Source organism: Montipora foliosa, unplaced genomic scaffold, assembly GCF_036669935.1.
Source record: "Montipora foliosa isolate CH-2021 unplaced genomic scaffold, ASM3666993v2 scaffold_54, whole genome shotgun sequence".
NCBI classification, from domain to species: Eukaryota; Metazoa; Cnidaria; class Anthozoa; order Scleractinia; family Acroporidae; genus Montipora; species Montipora foliosa.
The window spans coordinates 78018-100000 of NW_027179802.1; the positions used below are offsets into that span (position 1 = coordinate 78018).

Below are 21983 nucleotides of genomic sequence, written 5' to 3' on the forward strand. Positions count from 1 at the left end.
CGCAAGCTAAAATTAATCATAAGGTTGTTTATGTGTTGCTCCCAATCCAATAATGTGAAGGAGGAACATTTATATTGGATTACAAAAAATGCAACAAGTACCACATTTTCGAGTCCAGATCAATAGTATTTATTTCACTTAAAAACCAAATTAAATAACTGTACAACTTGTTCAAAACAAGCCATTGTTCATTATTGCAAAACCTAGTACCACTCCTCTTCCAGCAAGTTTAAACACTGCATGGCAGATGTTCAGCTTAAAGAAAGCTCTCATGCCTATTCTTCTGTTTTACCAACCAACTGCCATGCAAACTGAGGGAAGTTGGAAACCACGTTCTCTTTTTCTCTTGGGTTTACCCTCTGCCAGAAGTGTTAGTGTACCCAACGAGCAGAGTCTCTTTCGATCTTCCTAGATAAGTCCGGAAGAGGAAAGAAGACTCTGCCAGCCGCCTCGACATTTTGTATTAAGCATGCATTAAAAATTCAAACCTATTCGGGAGTCAGTCATGCATGACTAGTAACCGCAAAACCACAAAAACAAAACAGTTGGGATATTTTCGAACAACTCTGGCAAACACACGACAACCAAGGAATCATTTCATTGGAAACTCAACATAGTTCAAGTTTTTGAATTGCCATTTCAATTTTTACTGAAAAAATCAATAGGTTTCTGTAACAGACATACGGAGAAAATTCTTATGGGAATTTCAACAGTTAAACATTGTCACGCAACTGTAAATTTAAAAAAATTTTGATGATGCGTGGTGATTGATCACGCGCACAAATTAAAAAAGAACAGGTTTGACAAGTCGAAACTGGACTTACTTATCCATTCCTTTGGAATTGGATGAGCAGCAAATCAAGGAAAGTCAAGGTGGCTGGCAGAATCTTCTTTCCTCTTCCCAACTTATCTAGGAAGATCAAAAGAGACTCTGCTTGCAGGGAAGTGTTAGTGTAGCTATGCACATATCTCCCAGTGCAAGCAAAAGCTGGGTCCAGTACTTTGCTTATCACCCCTCCAAGTGATGGAAGGTCCTCCCATTCTCTATTATGGGGGAAATGAGCGACTGTATTAGCAATCTCAGTTGTTTGAGGTTCGCCTCAGCACTAATCCTGGGTGGGCAAAAGATATCACATTTAAATTGGGCTTTGAACTTAACCATGAGCATTAAAAGTGAATTTTTGATCATGCGATTTGATGGCCCTTCATTGGCAATTTTTGTCATTAAAACATTGAAATTTCTACAATAGCGACTGCTTTCTGATGATCAACTTGTCATAGCAGAGAAAACACACTATTGGGGTCACTCAGACTTCTGTCCAGTTTGGGTTTCTTGGAGGCTGGTTCGTCTGAAAGGGAATTCGTACGCTGCATTTTCTGAAAAAAAAAAAAAAAAGAGGAAATTTGGAGAAAATAAAACAATTACTGGTATAATTAACACACCTTGTTGCTTTAAATGTCTGGGACATATCTTTGAAAGAACAACATTCTGTGACCTCACAGGTTTCTAAGGGAGAGAATTACTAGAGGGGGACATACTGTACAGTGCTGCCTTTTATGTGGTAATTTCTGGAGGTGTCCCTCTGTAAGGTACCATTTCCTGTTTAGTATCCTTGTATATAACTCCTAGATGTTTCAAAACTATAAAAATGATTACCTGTGAAGAATGTTTGATCTGATTTTGCTAACTTTTGGGTCAAAGTTTTCCATGGCTGTAGATTAGTACTAATCCTCGTTTTTATCTAAGTACTGCCAAAACCTATGAGTGTGCACCATTGATCATGCCAATTATTTCATTAGCTTTCTTTTTGCATGTACCTTTGCATTTGGGATGTTCTTGCCAGATGGTGAAACAGTCTGAAATACAAAGCCTCTGGCCGTACCAGAAGCATTTGGTGTGTTGGATGTGAGAGATGACAACCGAGAAAGAGTAGTCTTGCTATGCTTCAGGAATGATCCTTTGAAAGACTAGTAAGATAAGAAGAAAAAAGAACATTAAAAGTGCTTTGAATGCTTTGACTTCAAAGGAGGTCACTCTCTTGTCCAAGGCTGCTGCCTAACAAAATTGTCCGGGAGCCCTTCAAGCTTCTAACATTAAAAGTCAGTAGCCCGAGTAATTTTTTCAAGAGCCTAGAATTAATTACCGGTAATTCCAGCTGGGATCAAGAGAATTACAAGAGAGTGACGATGAATCAAGTAAGGTGCCTGTTCGGGCTACTTGTTCAGATATTTGGTCGCCCACGCTCGCAAATAAGGTTAGGCAGCAACCTTCTTGTCTCAATTTAAATTGTGTCCAAAATTGCCATACCTGAAATTAGTAGGGACAGGAGCTCATCAAGGGGATCCTCTATCTCCACTAACTTCTTGAGTCAACCCTTTCCCGCGTAAAATTAAATTTTAAACACAGGCAACCGACGCAACAATGGAGACGATTTCTAGCCAGATACTAAGCAGTAGCCATGGTATGTAATGGACATTGGCTTGTGCTGAATCTCCCATGGGAAATTGGCCTTTACAACAGTGGGTGTGCTGAATTTTTATACGTAAATGCACTCAGGAGAGGGCTGACTCCTAGGCCAAGTATGGGTGATAGAGAATTCCCTTGATGAGCTCCTGGTTGGGACCATAAATTTTGCTTCTCATGCAAGATTGCAAAGGGTTTCTTAGGGTTCTCTGGATACCTTATCACCATAAGAAATCTATACATATGCATGGGGACACCTGGAGAGCTGTATGGTACATTATTTTGGACACTAAAAGAGTCCTTAACCACAATCTCATTTTAAAGATTTCCAGTACCTTTCATCACCACGAAAATATCTGTTGCAACATTTATTCTCTGCACTTGCCACAAAACTAATTTTTTTGTTTGCAGAACTTTCATCTTTTTTTAAAAATGTTGTTTTCGCTGGGCTTCCAAAATATGAAAACCAAATTAACAGTGGTTATTTGATCTATGACCAAGGAATGGGTCCAATACTAGGTCAATACTGGTAATAAATTACCCTAGGAGTCAATTAAAAGAACAAGACAGCAAAGCATTGCATTGAAGCAATGCCTGACCTCCATTCGACAACACCAGGTGTCAAACAAGTCTCCTGAAATATTTGAAATGACATTGAAAGGCCTGCGCTTATGAGTATAAATAATTATTAATTTTGGCTACACAATTATTTTGCTTACTGTCATTTTCTTTAACACTGGAGCTACACTGCTCTTTGGATCAATGATCACTTGAGGTTTGCTTTTACTTGGGGCTACAGGAAAAAACAGAAAAATATGAAAGTTGAATGAGGAATAACGTTTAATTCAAACACACCAGTTGACAACTACGACATGCACAAAATCTGCTCAGTAATAATAATTCACAACAGGTACACTTCTGTGCAATAATTTAGCAATTTCAAAGAGATCTTCACATGTCAAAATAGATACAAAACAAAAATCTAGAACGACATTTTAACAAATAAAAATTTGGCTTGAAAATCAGTCCTGCCATGTACTTCTCTAATCACTTATAATAATTTATTACACTATCTATCTACTAATATTTTTCCAGGAATGAATTCTAAAATACAACAGTGCTCAAGACAAAACAGATGACTATTTTGATTGTCAAGTAGATCAACATGTATGTGACTTGTTTTATATTTACCATCTGGTAGCTGGCTGCTAGTATCTTTTATTTTGCTAAGAATATCTTGGCTGCCCTCATCAATATCAAGTATGTGACCCTTTTGCTTGCCCTATAAAAATATACTGAGCATCTATCAGGAACTCCAAAAGACTTAATTACCTAGTAATAAATTATTTTTCCTCAAATAAATAATTTTGTAAATAATTCTATTATTATTGTCATTGGGGTAATTGATTCTATTCAATATTATGAAAGCATTAAACTCGTCACCAACAGATGAGTGTGGAGAAGGTGCCTGTAAGTTCTGTGGGGGAGCTGCAAGCACGGGCGAAGGGGAACCATGACAACCCTGTGAGCGGCAACCACCCAGGCACCGTTACACTGAATACTCAGTGGAATGTTGAAAACTTACCAATACTTACCCAAAGGGAAGGGAGGGACGGGAGCAAAGCTTTTCTCAGCAACTGTACACGCGACACAACACGAGCAAAATGGTTGACGTCAACGGGGAGCTGTAAATTTATTGAGGCCCTGCAAAACCCTAGGGGCCGCCTACCTAACTTAAGGAAGAGACCACTGGCCAGCATTGTCTTAAGTTTAACCTCGCCTAAATTCTTATTGCATGACACACATCTCAGTTAATGAGCAGTTCTTACATTGTAATAATTTATAATGGTTACAAAATAAAGTATTACTAAACTTCAACACCATCAAAGCAAGCACTTCTGAATCTACATTTGCATAGGTTTCCTAGTCAAGTCCTCAAGATTTCAGTTAGTGAAAAACTATACCATAAACCAGCCAGACTTAGTATTTTATTCTGTCTAGGTAACGCCAGACGATTTCACTCGTCAATGGGTTAAGTCCGCCCACTTGGCTTTCTTCCATTGTGACAGTGCTTGTTACATGTAGCAGCCATGACAAGGGTGGGCTGCCATAGATACATGTACTTCCCTTCTATGCTTGGATCAAGACAGGTCCCTCCCTGTTATCCCTAACTCGTCAATAATATTGGCATTGTAACTATTCCTTCACGTAAATACCATGATTACTTACCATTTCTTCTCTTAGGAAGGTTTCTCTTTCGTATCGTTCTTTCCTCCGGTGAATCTCTTCTTCAGTGATCAGTTCACCATTAGTTCCTTCTTCATCACCCCACATCTCTTTGTTACCAAATAGACTGAGCTGTGAATTCTCATCTATTCCCCTCCATCGAAAATGTCTTGTTCGACCCTGCCCATCCGTGTACAAATCACCGTCGGGAAGAAACATTTCTTTGACAGCTCGTAAATCAGCATTGTCCTGGTCATACATTGATTTCCTGGTAAAAGGAAGAGAATATTCTAGGCACTGGTGGAACAGAAGTCAAAGGAATGGAGGGAGAGGGGCAAGAAAGAAATAAAAGTAATGAATCCATCGCAATTAGTAGCATATTCTTTGAATTTAATACTAGATTAGTATAATATTAATAGTGTTATTCCTTTTGCCTTGAATGTGTATATTTTTTGCTAATCAGTAGTTTTGTTGATTTAATCGTTATTGATATATCAGCCGCAAATTTGCCATGTCAACGGTAAAAAATACCAGTGGATAACTCAGTAGTTGGACCGTGATGAAGTGACGATGGCAAGTTGCAGATAATTATATCCGAATGAAGTCCTCTGAGACCTGAGCCACAGAAGTCAGTTCAGAATCGCTGGAGTTCCACTTTGATTTGCAAAATCAAGTCTTTGTTTGTACTGAGTGAGCTACATTTGTAGAACTCCTCTCTGTTTGAATTTTTTTCTTTTAATATTTTTGGAAGTTGTTCCAGAAATCTTTATCCTACATGTAAATCAGAAAAAAAGGCTGAAATGATTTTGAGTCTTATAAGGCTAATGTTGTGGTCAAATGTTCCTGGTATTGACCAATATGAGCAAAGTTTGTGTATGTGACTTGATTGCAACAGTTAAAGTAGCCTTTGTGAAAAACTGATTTGCCACAAATTGTATAGTATCGAACAAAATAATAGTATTTGTTTTTCATGTTGTTATTAGAAAACAAACATCCAGCCCTTTTTACAAGATTGAAGAATCAAAGATGATAAACGTATACTTTATCAATGTCTGTTTTATATTTGGAATTGCTGTCGCAATGAGGGCGGCACTGGGTGAGGAACTTTGATTAGTGTTAGATCTGTGCTTGGCTTTATTTATCGGAAATATACATTTGTACAATTTCTGTTCTTCAAGGCAACTTCTCTTCTGTTCGCTTGTAGGAAACGACACTAATTGTTGCTCATTTTCTCGCGAGTGGTATATCAAGCTGAATAAAAACCTAAAAAAAAATGCGTGCCAAGGATGCTGTTCGACAGAGTCTTAACAGGAAAGAATGACGTAAAAAAGGAACATGCTTAGAATCTGGGACACCAAAAGTAAGCACTCTATAAGTTATGCAGTCACACACACTTTAACTTACATGTGAACTTTGTTGATTTGCTTCTGTAGCTCTTCATCTGAAGGAAGTTCTTCATCCCCTGAATCTTCTTCCAACTCATCATCATCGGTTGCAATATCTTCATCTGCATCAGAACCCACATCACTTCCCGAAAGTTCAGCCTCCTCTTCCAAGAAGTTCTTTTTGTCAAAAATTCTGTGACAGCAAGAGTTTTAACTCACAATACTTAGTATAAAATTTCCAGGAAAACCATTGGCAGTCTGTTGGTGTTACCTACAGCACTAACTACTACTACTACTACTAACGGATCTACTGGAAAGCTGGTTTACTAACTAAGAACAGACACCAATAAACCAATGCCTACAACTTCTCGCACCCTACAAACGACTCGTTGCCGACATCAACAGACAAACAACACACAACTTCCTCTCACAGTACTGTCCAATGTACAGTGTATTCTACGATACACGTACAGACCTTAGACCTATAGATGGATCGAAACGCACCAATCACTGTTTAGTCTTCCCAGCCAATTACAGTACAATGTACATCTAGGATCAACTGACAATCGACCAGTAACATCACGAATAAGTTGACCAATGACATCTACGACTGGAGTTCTTATAGTATCTACTGACATTACACAAATCACTTGACTCTGAAGATGACTTCCGCTCAGGTTGTCGAAACATCAGTCAATGTCATCTCAAACAGCCCTTCTCAGGACTACACTCATCTGGATGATTGTACTTTACTTGATTATTATATGACTCCTGGGTTCAAACCATTTACAATTTTATAAAATTAACAGATGACAGCTTTCACTATACATGTAGTTTGTCAAAACGTTTGCTGCCAAGTGATCCAAGTGTCTTGAATAGAACAGCTTCTAGCTTTGTGTCACAAACTACTTTACTTATCAATGATTAGATCCATGTAGGTGGAAGACTTCCTTCATGTACATGTAACTGAAGTGTGCCTGTCCATTAAAAACTGGACAATTTAAGCAACTGTCTCTTAATAGTAGACACAAAAATTCAGGTAGCTCCAAACTGGATTCAAATCCATGACCACTGCGATGCAGGTGCAATGCTCTACCAACTGAGCTACATTGTATGAAGCCACACAGTTAGGGGCAGGTTAATTAATTTTTGTTGGGCTCAGTTGTTCCTGTGAAGGATTCTATGATTGAAAGAAATGTAAATTTTCTAAAAGAGAATTAATTTAATTTTTCAAATTAAAGGTGAAGTTATAAATTTGTTTGTCTTTATCAGAAGACTGTACATGTGCCAATTAAATTTTCTACATGTACCTTTTCTTTGCTTGGTATTTCTTGCCATATTTCCTTGTAATAATCATTTCTTCAGGATCACTTTCAACTTCCTTATCCCTCTTTTCCTCAACATTATCCGGGTCCTCCTCGTCTTCTTCTCCATCAACACGACTCTTTCTTCCGTCCACATCACTTCCTTCCTCCTCTCCAGTCACCAAGTCTTCCTCTCCAATTTCATCCTCATCATCACTAAATTTTCCAGAACAAAGTCCCAACAGCTCCTTCACATTGCTTTCTTTGCTCTGAGTACCAAACAATGAACCTCTCTGACACTCCTTTCCTGTATCCCTCGGTTTAGTGTTCTTTGTGGCAGGGCTGTCTTCACTGTCACTGAACTTTCCTGAACACAACCCAAGCAGCTCTTTCATATCTTGCTGAGTGTTACCCTTTATATTATCATCAAAGCCATTGCTTCCTTTTGATTTGGTCTTTCGACTAGAATTTATAAAACTGTAAAAAAAAAAAAAAAAAAAGAAAGAGATCAGTTCAAATGTTGGGCACCGTTTTTGGACGTGGTATCACACAAAGGAACATCAATATCACACAGACAAGCAAGTTGAATCGAATATCTATTAGTAAGTGCAACATACTCAAAGATGTTTTCTCATGTTATGTGGCTGCATTGCAAGATGATTAGCATGAGGTTAAACCACTGATCAGTGGTGGTCTTCTATGAGCAATGCAAGATGTCCATTTCACACACTTCAAAATTATTGCAATTCAAAGTACAGCTTTTGACGTCATTTCTTCCCTCTGTTTAGGTATGGGTATGTTTTAATTACATGTAAGGTGGCATTTGGTCGGTAAAGTTAGTAACCCTTTTACTCCTGTAAGGGCCAATGAGACATAGATTTTACTCTGTCCAACCGAAAAACTTCTGCAGATCATTCTCCTTTACGACCTTTTCCCATGTCTTATTAATGTGTTATTGTTAAACGAAACTTGTGTTCTATTGTAAGACTAACCCCTGAGTGTTAAGTATCTGTGTAAACTGGGTGTCCTCATCAAGACAAAAGTGGAAGTCAGTAGGGGACACCGCTGAAGTTCTATTTTCATTCTGTTTGAAGTTGTTATCTTCCGTGTCTTCAAATAAATCCTGAAAGACATTCAAAAAACATCATGGTAACATTATTGTCATGTAGTTCATCGTACAAACCTCTTACTGACTGAGTTTAAGGTCCGTACTGTAAGTTAAGGACCAAGTTTTTTCCCGTTCAACGGGAAAAAAACGAGGATTCGTAACTTACAGTATGGACCGAGAAAACGAGGTTCGTAAGATATTTATTATATCTCTGAGGTTAATCTGGCGTGCGGGCAAAGAAACTAGTCGAAGTCAAGCAGAAGGTTCATCTGCTACAAAGATTGCCATGTCAAAATCCGAAAAACTTAATCTTCTTGGCTGTTTGAAATAGTTGCTTGCAAGATTCAAACAGTTTTACAAGTTTATGTAACAGAAACGACATGAAAAACTTGCTGAAGTAAGATAATGTTTTATTGAAATTTTAAATTTAGCGGGCTGTACCGTAGAATACGGCCCACTAATTTAGCCAATCATAGCACGCGTACTATCTGAGAGATATAATAATAACCACTACACCACTATTGCTCAACTCCGTAGCTGATTTAATAGCCAACCAATTGCTTGATCCTCTCAGTGACAAGACCCGCTAGTTCTACTGTGTATTACATTTATACTGAATCATTGACGCATTGACTCCAGGGAGTGAGACTCAATAGATTTTCCTCTGTCTAATGCCACATGATTTTACTCACCAATGGGCAGTGGTTCAGTGGGTTAAGGTATTGACTTTAATTATCCAACTTTATTACTTATTGTACAAAAAACACACGAAACAAGTACAAATATTCCAGGATATTGTACAGCTAGTTATTTGTACACTTGGTTATTGTACAATAGAGAACCAGCTTGACTAGTTCAGATGCTGACGTTGCCCTGCACGCATAAATCTGTCACATGTTCTCAGTTGTTTACAATTCATTTGCTGAAAATTTAGTGCAAAGAGAAAGTTGGATAATAAATAGCTTATTAGATGTTTTGGTGTGTAGTATCGCTGAGTATTTCTAAGTTCGTTGTTTGTATTTTGAGTCGCCCTAACGGGCTGGTCAAAATACAGCACAACTTGTAAAAATACTCAGCGGTACTACACACCAAAACATCTAAAAAGCTATTTATTACCCAACTTTCATCGGCTGTACCTGAGAATCCTCAACAGGAAGAGTGAGTTGAGATAATTTACCAGGCTGAAAAGACAAAGGAGAAAAAAAGCAACCATTACAAAAATATAAGATGAGTTACTGTAATAGGTTTTGGGAGAAAAAAGTCTACTTTTTATTTAATTGGGGTATCCTACAAGTTCATTCACATCAAGAATACATGAACTAGCTAGCTGCCAGAATTTCCCTACCCTGTACAGACCCTGTTTGGAGCTCTAGAATATGAGGACTCATTAAATAAGTGGAGAAAATAATACAAAAAATAGACTTTGAGCTCCTGCGTTGTCAAAAGAAGCATGCCTTGGACTAATCTTTTTCGTTTTAGACAAGAACATTAGCTGCACTACCACCACCACTACTCTGTCTACTTCTTCTGTTCTGGTCCCACGTTCGACAAAAGACTGCTACCTTCTGCCACTATTTTATCCAAACTCTGCCTCCACTGTCATTATCTTTCTCTGCAATGACAAAGGAGGTAGAGAAGAGAGACCCTGGGAACATGTTTGCATTTTATCTCTGAGCAATCCCTAGCCAAATATCTTGTGCCTCGTTCTAGGTGAAAGACATATCTGCAATTGTAGCTGCCCACTGCAAACTGCCATGACAATGCTGGGAATGTTAATTAAATTAATTAATACAGTCTAAATTGCCAAACATTGTCACTATTGCAAAAAAAAAAAGTTGACAATGTCTTTCTTTATCTTTTCTTTTCTGTACCTTTATTGGTGACTGGGTATATTGGCTTCTTGACACTCCAATCAGATTCCTCAGTTTTGAAAACGATGAGAAGAGTTCTGGGGTTTTATTACTGGAATCAACCTCTTGATTGTCCTGGTCATTGCCCTCTCCCTGTCCTGCAGGGATCTTGCTACTGTCGCTACTTGCATCAAGACTGTTGGCACTTTCCCTAAACTCTGAACCTAAAGCACCTCCAACACTTGACTGGCTGGAGTCCTGTGACACCTCGGATATGTTAATCAAAGCCTTGTCTTCTTTAGAACTGTTCTTGGTCTTCAACTTTGACGATAAAGGCAGGTTTGGAAAGCTAAAATTTGACTCATCGCCATCATCTACACTGTCAAGACGAAGGCAAAGCTTTGAGGCACTTAATTCGTTATTGTCTGATTCCATTCTGCTATCCTTTGGAAAACAATCATTGCTGCTTGACTTATCATTAGATTGAGAGCGACTATCACAAAAGAGGTCCATAGTTTTCTCCTCAATGTCCAGGTTTGATCGCTTAGACACTTTGAATTTCTTTTTTGCTTTGACCTTTCTACTGGACTTTGGTAAACCTTTATCACTGAATACAGAATTGTCATCATCACTTTGGCCATCGCTTTCATCACCTTCACTGATGTCCCCTTCTGACCCTGAATCAACATTGTATCCATCCATCTCATTATCACTATCATTGCTTTCATCAGCTTCATCATCTATAAAAGCATTCTTCTCCTTTCTTTCTTCGTCAAGGTCACTATCACCTTCTTCTTGCTTTTTTTTGTCATCTTCATTCCACTTCTCAAGTTCAAAGTCAGAATCATCTGTTGCAAATGAGGAGAGAATAATAGTTATCTCCCTTCATGTCTTCCCTTTGGTGCTCTATTCCCTCGTTCTATTCACTTATTTACTCAAGGTTAAGTCTGCATTTAAGCTTAGGTTGCACAACACTAATTTAAAGCACTGACCATCCACTTACGTATTAACAATAATAAAATTTAAAAATAGGCACGCAATGCGTACGTGTGGTAGTGCAGTAACACAGTGCTGTATCGTGTCAACTGAGCTGCATTTTGTCTTCCAGGAGACTCAAATTATCTTTGCGTAATATGTAGCTCTAATAGTACACGTTGTTATATAGCAAGATATTATATTGCCATGGTAGAGGTCTTAGGTAACTAGCCCCCTGAGAAGACATGTGGTTACTGGTAAAATACTAAAATTATCCCAGAAAAATTGAAGAAAATAAAATAGAATCAAGAAACATTGGCTTTGAGGCTGACACATTGATAATTTTCAAGTTCCCTTACAACTTCTTTTTCACTACAAGTTTGAGCATGCACTCTGAGCCTCTGACAGCTTTGTAACACAAAATTTCATTGAAGTTAATTCCAGTCAGGCGAGGTTAGTATGTGGATGGGTGACCTACACGTAAAAAATATAGGACTTGCCGTCAGAAACATAGGACCGAAAATTCTATTTTAACGCTCAAAAATGCGAACTAAGCAAGGTACAGATTTTGTTAGCCTGCTTTATGCAAAACAAAATAATATTGATGCAAAAGTAAATAAATAGATACACAGTTCTTAAGAAGAGAAGAAGAAGTTTTTAGGAAGTGTTGATCGAGAATAATATATTTTGCAATCAGCAACAAAATTTGCGACTGAATACAACTTAAATTTTGAACCGAGAATATTAAAAGTTACCATCAGCGAAAAACATTTTGGGAGATTTTTGCTACGTTCAATTTTTCTATTGTACTATTGGCTGCACAAGTAAATCGCAAAATCGAAAGTGACATCGAATTCTGCGGACGCTGTGAACAAGTTACCTCGCATGTTTACTTGCAAAACAAAATAATAATAATAATAATAATAATACATTGTTGGGTATGACAGGTATCCTGAGGAAAGTTCTGTCTTTATAAGACACAGGAGTTGGCCCTGCTTGGAACCTTTGGCTAATTGTTGTCGCTTGCTTCCAAGCGAGACATCCCAGATTCTTACATAAAATCTGTGGTTTCAATGTTGGACATGATAATAATAATAATAATATAACTTTATGTTCACACAATGTTAAAGCTGAATAGCTTGTGGGATTGTTCACAGATGAAATCAAATCAATTTAATACATATCAAATTATATTGGTTTTTCGAGGAGAGAGGAAAACAAAAGTACATATACCTGGAGAAAAACCTCTTGGAGCAGAGTAGAGAACTAACAAAGTCAACCCACATACATGTATGACGCCAGGTCTGGGAATAAAACCCAGGCCACATTGGCGGGAGTGAGTGCTCTCACCACTGCGCTATCCCTGCATATTATGTTCTCTACCACATAGGCTGAGTACATGTATGTTGAGTCTCTATTTGAGGGTTTTTTTTGGCAGCAGCCTTGGCACCACAAAGAGTGCTTCAGCACAATTTCAATCGCATTTTATTGTTACAAACTTTAACAGTAAATTTAAGTTCTTCTTTTTCCTATTATCGTACTATTTCATACCTTCTTCATCTGTCGTCTCTTCCTCCTCCTCTTCTTCTTCTTCACTAATCTCTTCATTATCTAGCTTTAGCTGGGATTCTTGTACTTTCCTGTTTTCAGCTCGCCTTACTCTCATTTTGGCTTGCAGTTCTTCCTTGAGCAGTTGAAGTCTGGATCCTTTAAGACAGGAGGTTTAAAAAAGGAATCAGGGTACTGGTGTACATTTAAATTCACAAAAGTTCATACCGTCAAATCAAATTTATATATTTTAACTACTGTATTATTGAAAACCGATGTGGCTAAGTCATTTGTGAAATGCTGCACAGCAAGAAACAAAGTTGTGTACATGTATACCAGTGTTCATTGAAACAAAAAACAATAATTAATTTTGAGTAGGTTACCTGGTGTAGCAGCCTTCAATTTGCCATCAGGTAATAATTTAATTGGGACACAGACAGCTTCTTTTGGTGTTGGTGCATCCTCTGTAAGAGGCTTGCCATCTTTTTCTACCACCTCTACAGCTTTATCTGATTTATCCTGGGGCTTGGTGGTGTGCTTTATAAACCTTCAAATATTTAAAATGAAGCAATGTCTCTGTTTCTTATGTTTTTGTGCTAACTAATACATGTAGTTATGAGCAAACATTGACTCCGGTCGGCGTTAATGGGGGAGCACTGCCTCGAGTTAGGTTAGCCTGTGCGACTTCCAGCACTACCAGCTAAATGCAAAACAGCATGTGCTGGATCACACAAGCAGACGATATTCAAAAGACAATGCAGCCAACAAGCTTGGGGAAAGTCGCTGGGCAAATTTAACTGCACCACACAGGAGTGTTCAGAGTTAATTGAAATGCATACAACGAGGCCCAAACATCAACTCCAAAGGGAGGGAGGGAAAAAACAAAATTGTAAACCACACTAATGTTGTAAAGTGTTGGTAACTGTGTAGCCAAATTACGATAAGTGTCAACGCTGCTTGCTGTAGTAGAGGAACTAGGTATTTAGAATCCTACATGAAATCCTAGTACAAGAAAGGACTAGTTCCCACAATGTAATAAGTTGGCTGTGCATGCAAAACATAAACAGCATATTTGCATGTTAATTAAATTAAGCAACAATACAAATGTACTTCCGACTCGTATCAGGCGAGAAACTGATCTACTTACAGCTCAACAGGTCATGCTAACTAAGTGTTACGCTTAAATCCTTAACTTTATAATTACTACGCTAATATATTGAGTGCTAACTAACTGCACTGAACAACAGAGCATAAGCGACCTCTAAATAGTTTTCATATGCTCTTATAGCTAGACAAATGTCTGCTGGCCAGCATAGCCAGTTAGAAGAGCTGTACTAGGAGCGAACTTAGTGTTGAACGTGTCCACTCTTAGCCATGAACAGAGCTTTGAAAAAAGTGCCAATGCCCTGGATCGTACTAGCCTAACATATATTTAACAATAACAACAACAGATACATGTACTCTCTATTCAGTGGAGATGTGAGCTTTTAATGGGTTGAATATTGTTACAAGGACATTCACACTATAAAGTCATGTTCTAAAATAATTAATAAACCTTAGACCTTACCTATCTTTTAAACTCTGGATTCCACTTTTAGGCTTTGCTGTTGAAGGATTGTCTAATATATGTAAGAAGAAGGGATCCGTGGCTGCACTCAGCTTGGGAGTGACTGCTTTAAAACTCTTTTCACCATTAATACCTTGAGGACTGGCAATATCTCCCACTAGAGGGCTTGAGATATCACAGTTATCAACTTTTTCATCACCATCTTGTTTCATTTTGTCAGAATGTGGATCTGAAGGCCACACTTCAGGTGTCTTCTTAGCAATCCTGTTTTCAAATAAATTAGGTAAAATTGCTCAAAAACACTTAGTACCGGTATTCTTTTTTACTTAGTTTTACACCTATTTGGAGGATTATGTTCCATTTTGCTGTTGCTCTGGTTTCTTGAAAAACAAGCAAACATTAGTAGTAAAAAACCCTTCAATTGAATTGCAGGATATTCCACAGAGAATTACTGTAAAAATGTTGATGAGGAATGCCTTGGGGGGGGGGGGGGGGGGGGTGGTTGAAATAATAATCTTAAATTGAACAAAATTGCCTGAGCCATTCAAATGTACCAACCTTCCAGCTTCCTTTTCATCTGATAGAGGCACTCTTTGAAGAAAATGTGATATGGGAAGAACAGATGGCTTATGATATGGCAGCCTGAATGTTGATTCTAAAATGAAGACAAGCACTGTACCTCAGAGGGTGGTCCCTACAGATTTGGGATAGAACATTTCCCAGTTGGACTCCCTCACTGTATTCACTGACTTTAATAATAATTATTTCAATGACCCTCCAAGTCACTTGAAGTACTGTACTAGTAAGTTGTGCATTTTTAATTTGTCACTCTCACAACAATGCCTAAAATAGGGATGAAAATGAAATTTTTTCAAGATGGTTTTAAAAGCATAGACTTGAGGAAACATATTGTTTTAGCATTGTTATGGGTAGTGTGCCAATGTTGAAACAGTGTGCTCTACTTATAGTAAAAGATAAAGTGTGAATACTAAATGAAACAGGCATGATTAGAAACAATAACAAAACTACATGTACGATAGTCTCTCGAGGAATCAGTCAAGCAACAAGCTCATTAGTTTCTCGATTTCTTCGACTCAATTCTTGACTCGATTCCTGATTGGCGTTCCTCAATTCTCAATCCTTGATCCTCGTGAGAATCGAGGATCAAGGATTGAGTCGAGAATTGAGACTCAAAAGAGAATGTCAACTTACTATTGCACAGTACTGTATCATGTGCATATAAAAAGCAAGAAAACGTTTTGAAAAGATTGCTTATTATTATTATTATTATTATTATTATTATTAAGTGTTTAACAGTGGATAAGTGAAAACTGCATGTATTAGGTACAGACATGACAAAATATTTTGCTTCATTTTGGCCCAGACATAAGCCAGCAGAAAGCATCTCTCTCACCAGTTTCACAACCTCTCAAAGTCTCTAAACGAACAGCTACATACTGCATTAAGTTGATCTAAACACCTCTTCAACAAGACCTTGATATTACCTCTGATAATTCTCTGTGTTTCACTGTACATTGAGAAGCGTTCAGCCTTCTTCGCCTTGCGAGGCTTTGGTGACTATGAAAAAACAGTTTCATTCTCCAATCACAGACAGCATCTTGAAAGCTACATAATGTAGATACGTATACAGGGTCTCTCACCAGCATGGAGGAGACGAGAACATGACAGGTTTCCCTCAGTGCTTCTAAACAAGACTGGTGCTTGCATGAATGACTCAGACTTACCATGGTTACTTGAAATTTTTAGGCCTGGACCAGATCTTGTATGCTGCATTCGCCCTCCTCTCTAACCCGCCCCCCATCCCTGAGTGAACCTTGCTAAAACACATTGAATCTGGCATACAGTATATAGCTTAGATAGATTCCTGCAGCAGCTCTAAACAACCTCTCATTTGATTGTAAAGGCGAGGATGCTGTCAAGTATCGATTGTCAAAGAAGAAGAAGAAGAGTCATGGTATTGGATGCAAGGTTTGTTTAATTAATAAGTATAATATTACAAAGCTAAATGCTAAGCAAAAGCTAAATTAAAGGCAAGTTTGCCCAAGGCTACAATGTATATTAAAATTAATTATAAATCGCTCGCTTAAAGTTTACACGTTTTATCACCTTCTTTTTAGCCTCCCGTTTCTTCTGCCTTTTCTTTCGTTTATGTCCAGTTTCCTCATCAGAACTACTGTTTGCAGCTTCTTCGTCGGAATTGTTGTCTTTCTCCTTATCGATCCAATCCCGCTTTGATGTTTCCCCGTCCAATAGGTCACCATTTCGTCCACTGTCGCTCTCTTCTCCGAGCTCCGCGTCGAATAAGTCATTGTCTGCAAATTGCTATGACACAAGAACAGGGCATCATTTCGTCAATATTATCAATGAATAGAAAAACCTCAAAAGACGAGCTCACCTTGAGTACGTCGACGACAGTCGCCATTTTTGTTAAAGCAATCAAAATTCGCGCCAACTTTCGTTCGTCAAATCATCGATACAATTTCGGACATCATCCGAGACGATCGAGACAGTTCGCCAAGTGGGCGACCGAAAAACCAAACTGGTTACCAAGCTGTTGCTTGGGCACGCGGCACGCGACGTACGAGTCCCTCGAGCGAGGAAGAAACCCTGGAGACGAGGTTGCTTCCCAGGGCAATTTTTCTTGTCATGGTACACATTTTATAAGCGGTTGAACGGCAACAGGAAGATATTACGATATGGATCCTTCCTTACTCAAGGACTTAAAAGACTTCAAAGCCAGAAGTATAAAACAACCGACTGTCGAATCCAAAAAGTCGAAACCAGCACATAGCACGTCAGACCAACCGAAATCGAAATCAAAGGAACCAAAAAGGAGTTATCTTCCAAAAGAACTTTTACAGCCTAAAAAACCGGCCAGCCCTTCAATTGACTACAAGACACACACTTTTAGGAGCAAACATAAATTTGCTGTGCTCGCAGCTATTGTGGACTTCATGAAAAATCGACATCTTCAAAGGAAGTTTGAGGCTTTGAGTGTCGACGAAATCCTAGATCAAATTAACTACACGGACATCAGTCCAAGCGACAAGGCTTGGTTGGCAAATGAAGCGCTGAAAGGCAACTCGAAACTCGTCCACAAAGAAGGGAAGTTCTCTTTCAAGCCGAAATATTACGTCAAGGATAAGAAGCAATTGTTAAAGCTGCTCGAACGGCATGAAGAGTCAGGATCGGGTGGAATACTGCTCGATGATATTCGCGAAAGTCTCCCCGACGCTGATGAAGTTGTCAAAGCCGCAGGGCGCAGAATCACGTTTATTACTCGCCCAACAGACAAGAAAGTCGTCTTGTTTTTCAAAAATGACCAGCATCAACTTAAAGTGGACGAAGAGTTTCAGAAACATTGGCGTGGAGTTTCCGTGGACGGCATTGGTGAGAACGACATTGAGAAGTACCTGGTCAATGCAGGAATCGCGACAATGCAGGATTCTGGGGTAAGAAAACCACAGCAGGCTAAGCAAAAGAGGAAGCCTATTCGACGATTCAAGAAATTAAACACGCATTTGGATGAGAGTACATTGAAGGATTATTCTCAGAGTTAACATGTACAAGTAAGTTAAACTAATTTCTTTTTTCCAATCAAGTCAGTGTGGCAATCCCCCCCTCCCTTGGACATAATGTGCCGATCAACTCGAAACTTCAACTTTTTCCCCCCCCCCCCCCCCCAGGGCAAATCCCAGGAATTTGAACTTTTGAAGGTTGCATCCCCTCGGGCCAAAATGGTGCTCAAATGCCCTACCCTATCATTGGATTTGCCTGTCATACCCTACTAAAGAACAATCGTCGTCGGCTCCTGCAGTCTTTAATAAAGACCTTTTTAGTAAGCCAGTCGCTCACAAATGCTACATCTCTTCCTTTAAACTCTTCCATGTCGTCCAAACACGTTTTTTATAGATGTTAGCGACTTCAGCCCCCGAAAAAAAAAATCATTTGAAACCTAACACTTCTGGTTCAATTTTCCCCACCCCATGCTGACAAAGGTCAAATTCCCCACTCCCTGGGCACAGAGGATGGTCAAATGCCTGTGGTTTGCCCGGGAGGGGGGGGGGGGGGGGGAATGTTGAAGTTTCGATTTGATCTGCGCATAACCAGGAATTCGCCCTCTTGCTATGCCTTTGGTTCAGGATGACCTTAGTGCCCTCTGTGAGTTAGGGTCAGGTTAGGGTTAGTGTGTTTTGATCCAGCCAACAGTGGAGTGACCAACTGGATGATGACAATGCTTATTGCTATACACGCACAAATCAACAAGTAAAAGAACAGTCTAGTCGTATTGAGCAAAAAAGATTCATGGTCATCGAAGGATTTTTTGCATGTTTAAATTTGGGACTTTTCTTTAGAACAAAGAAGGCTGGCCTTGGTAGGAAAGAAAGGCCAGCATCTTGGCCACTCAGGAAGCAAATCACAGCCCTGGAGTAGACTGATTGTAAGAAAGAAGTACCCTACCTACTCTCTTTTAACTGTGGGTAGGCAGGTTTGCCTTACTAGTGGGTTGGATTTGGTATTAATACTATTAAACATTGTCTATTGCCACAATAATAATGTTAATATTATTGCTGTTTCAGGTGTTGCTTTCAATAATAACACTTTCATTCACTCAAGTGGCCTACAGTTGTGTCTGCCTCAAACAACTCCCAGGTTATTGGATACAAATAAAGTAAACGAGGTAGATCTCTCTCCCAGAATTTCAAAAATGCAGTGATTTTGGAAGTTATTGATGGCAATTTTCCACTCTTTACGTTTTCAAGGTTCCAACTTGTAAATCTGTGGTATTAATCTTATTATTAAGTTCAGGAAATCCCCTATCGTATTAGTGTTGCTTCTCACCTTGTAGATTGACAAATATATTTGAGGTTACAGGGAACACTTGATCTCCATATACTGTAACGTCAGTGCCAAGCAAAGAAGTGTAAAACAAATATGAATTATTATTTAGTAATAAAGGACTAAAAAGAGAACTGTTCGTTTGACTAGTTATTAATTTAGTTTATTTAAGGCACATCGATTATCAAGGGGTTCCTTTTATACAATATTAAGGCCATTTGTTTTCCTAATTTGTCCTCAATACACTTATTAGAGTTACAGCTGTAGTAGTAATAAAAGTTGTTGTGGTAGTAGGAGTAATAGATATTTTAAGAAACAACTATTGTAAATCTAACAATAGCTATTATTTGATATTATTTATTTCTAAATTAAGTGAAGACCTTACTGGTACATGAGAGTGGCAGTATCTCATGTTGAAACAATAAAAGAAACTCTTAAATAACAAGGGCTAACTGAAACAAACTTCTCTTGATTTATGGAGACTTGAAGTTTACTGTTAGTGTTTTATGCTATGCAGTAAGGGCCCAGAACACTAATTGAAATTTAATGTTGGTGTTGGATATTATTTTTAGTTTTTTACTGCGATTTTCATAATTCTGTGGAATCTCACTTGCAAGTGCCATGTGCCTATCTGCATTTTCGCTTCCATCAATCAAATTTCCGAACGTAGCCGGGAAGATCGATTCTGCCTCCAGAAAGTGAATATACTTTTAGAATATATTACTTTTTAGAAATTCTTCAGTAAAGAGATTTGCACAGATTTCATCGGTTTCCATCGGCATCAAGTTCGAATGCACAAATATGTTCCATGGACCCAAAGATGCCGATTGGTGGTCAACATCAACTGATTTTGTCAGCTGTGGTTGGTGTCGGACATTTGATTAAATAATAATAATAATTTTATTAATTTCTATTGCGCAATTATCAATATAAATTTTCAATTGATTGATAGAAGGGAAAATGCAGTTTGGCTGTTGATGCTTGAAGATGAATTCTGCAGAATTATGAAAATCGTGGTAAAAATAATGATTTGCATCAGTGTTAGACCTGTCAGGTATCACACCTCACACCCTTAATTTTTTGGCTTCTCCTTATTTGAACTGGTAAATGAGGGTAAAAAAAAAGTAACGTAATGAACCTGTATTTATGGTACACTAGTACTTAAGCCTGCATCTTGTGAGGATGTCAGGACTTGAGTCCCTGATCCAGTTGTCCAGGCCAAGTACATTTCCCCCTTGGGCATGTGACTTTCTGTGACCACTTGCTCCCCGTAGGCACTCATTCAATCAGAGTAATAATTCAAAATTTGCCAAGAAATGAAATTGAAAGATACACTGACAGTATCTTGTCATTTTTTTGCTTTGAGTAATTATTAATTAATAAACCCACACAAACAAAGGCCATCAAGTTTGCTTGGCCAATGGGCAAGTGGGATTTTAACTTTTTTCTCAACCTGGGCTGTGTATAGCATAGCCAATTTCAGGCTCCCAGATAGTCAGGAAAACGAAAACAACTGCATGTGAAAAACGAGCGTGTCGACCCAAGCCCCCACTTGTTTTTCACATGCAGTTGTCTTTGTTTTCCCGACTATCTGGGAGCCTCGAACAGGCTATGTATAGAAAGTTATGAAAGAACCTTGAAAGAGGTTTGAACAAACACAACTGAAGGGTGATAGACAGTTGATTACTAAATACTAAGTATGGTGAAGTTGATCTTGCTATCATGAAAGACAAGATGTAAAATAGCTGACCGTGAAGAGTGGACCTCTTTTGTTTTAGGCCTTACTTCAACCATAGTGCACATTCTTTACAAAGGTTCTACAAAAAGATGATCTTAAGATGAATAAAAGCATAGGCCCTTTTCAGTTTATTTCAAAATTAAAATTCAGCTGAAGGGCTATTGTGTAACCTGCAAACATAGACAAATTCATCTGCAAACGCAAATGAATTTTCGGCCATGTCAAACATCTAAAAACATCTACAAATTTCTCAGTTCTCGCTTAAGTATTTTTCCACTAGCCGTTTTAGTGATCTGCTCTACAAATGCTACCCCTCCTGTGAGTTTTTTGTGGGGGGCCACTCTTTCAGCAACAAACTCAATTATCTCTGTCTCAGTGACTTCTCCTTTTGGAACAACAAATGCTTTTGGAACTTCTCCAGCAGATTCATGAGGAATTCCAATGACTGCAACATCCATGACCTTCGGGTGTGTGTGAAGAAGAGCTTCCAATTCAGCTGGGGCCACCTATATTAGAGATCACTACCATTATTTAAGTTAAAGAATAACTCGAAACGATCCTAGTCAAGGGAGACTTTTTAGGAGGATGCATCATTGAAACCAAGCTGTCTTCATTTTTTGAGGCGGGCGGGGGGGCAGTCTTAACGTTCTTGAAATTAACAGAGTAGGAAGAAAGAATACTTGATTAATCCTATACCGTAATTGACATCAGAGAGCTTAAAAACAATAATTAATTTACCGGAAACCCTTTGAATTTGATAAGATCTTTTATCCTGTCCACAATGTAAAAGTGTCCATCCTTGTCATAGTATCCAATGTCCCCACTATGAAACCATCCATCGGGTGTTATGCTCTCTGCAGTGGCTTTCTGGTTATTGAGGTAACCTAAACATCGGTGAATGCAGGAAAAATATTTTTTTAACTGCTTTCAGCATTGCCATCTCCATTACTACTTTGCA

The 21983-nt window shown here is 38.5% G+C and overlaps 3 protein-coding genes across 3 annotated transcripts in view; 1 reads left to right on the plus strand and 2 right to left on the minus strand.

Moving 5' to 3' along the window:
- Positions 1-1239: 1239 nt before the first annotated feature.
- LOC137990075 (claspin-like) lies at positions 1240-16876 on the minus strand. Its single transcript, XM_068835621.1, has 17 exons — positions 16844-16876; positions 16555-16770; positions 15933-16005; positions 14986-15082; positions 14428-14691; positions 13244-13407; positions 12864-13019; positions 10359-11185; positions 9624-9668; positions 8372-8502; positions 7386-7856; positions 6095-6268; positions 4694-4958; positions 3656-3746; positions 3184-3257; positions 1819-1968; positions 1240-1377 (listed from the first exon to the last, which is right to left on the minus strand). The coding sequence occupies exons 1-17, from the start codon at positions 16868-16870 to the stop codon at positions 1276-1278; spliced, it is 3327 nt and encodes a 1108-aa protein (XP_068691722.1). The 5' UTR covers positions 16871-16876; the 3' UTR covers positions 1240-1275.
- Positions 16877-16996: 120 nt separating this feature from the next.
- On the plus strand, positions 16997-19421 carry LOC137990078 (transcription initiation factor IIE subunit beta-like). Its single transcript, XM_068835625.1, has 2 exons — positions 16997-18017; positions 19029-19421. Exon 1 carries the CDS (start codon positions 17145-17147, stop codon positions 18006-18008), a length of 864 nt encoding a protein of 287 aa, XP_068691726.1. The 5' UTR covers positions 16997-17144; the 3' UTR covers positions 18009-18017; positions 19029-19421.
- Positions 19422-19577: 156 nt separating this feature from the next.
- LOC137990076 (uncharacterized) overlaps positions 19578-21983 on the minus strand; it is an 11512-nt gene continuing 9106 nt past the window's right edge. The window contains exons 6-7 of the mRNA XM_068835622.1: positions 21764-21909; positions 19578-21531 (exon numbers count right to left, since the gene is read on the minus strand). Of these exons, the coding sequence (XP_068691723.1) occupies positions 21265-21531; positions 21764-21909 (413 nt within the window). The 3' untranslated portion in view covers positions 19578-21264. The remainder of the gene's footprint in view (positions 21532-21763; positions 21910-21983) is intronic.

What these genes read in the sequence shown, in the direction of transcription:
- LOC137990078 (XM_068835625.1), top strand. Translation starts at nt 17,145, where the DNA reads ATGGATCCTTCCTTACTCAAGGACTTAAAAGACTTCAAAGCCAGAAGT.
- LOC137990075 (XM_068835621.1), bottom strand. Translation starts at nt 16,870, where the DNA reads ATGGCGACTGTCGTCGACGTACTCAAG. An exon ending in AACGGGAGGCTAAAAAGAAG is followed by an intron (nt 16,006 to 16,554) that starts GTGATAAAACGT and finishes GTTTTTTCATAG; the next exon opens with TCACCAAAGCCTCGCAAGGC. An exon ending in CCTTCCTAAGAGAAGAAATG is followed by an intron (nt 3,747 to 4,693) that starts GTAAGTAATCAT and finishes ATATTTTTATAG; the next exon opens with GGCAAGCAAAAGGGTCACAT.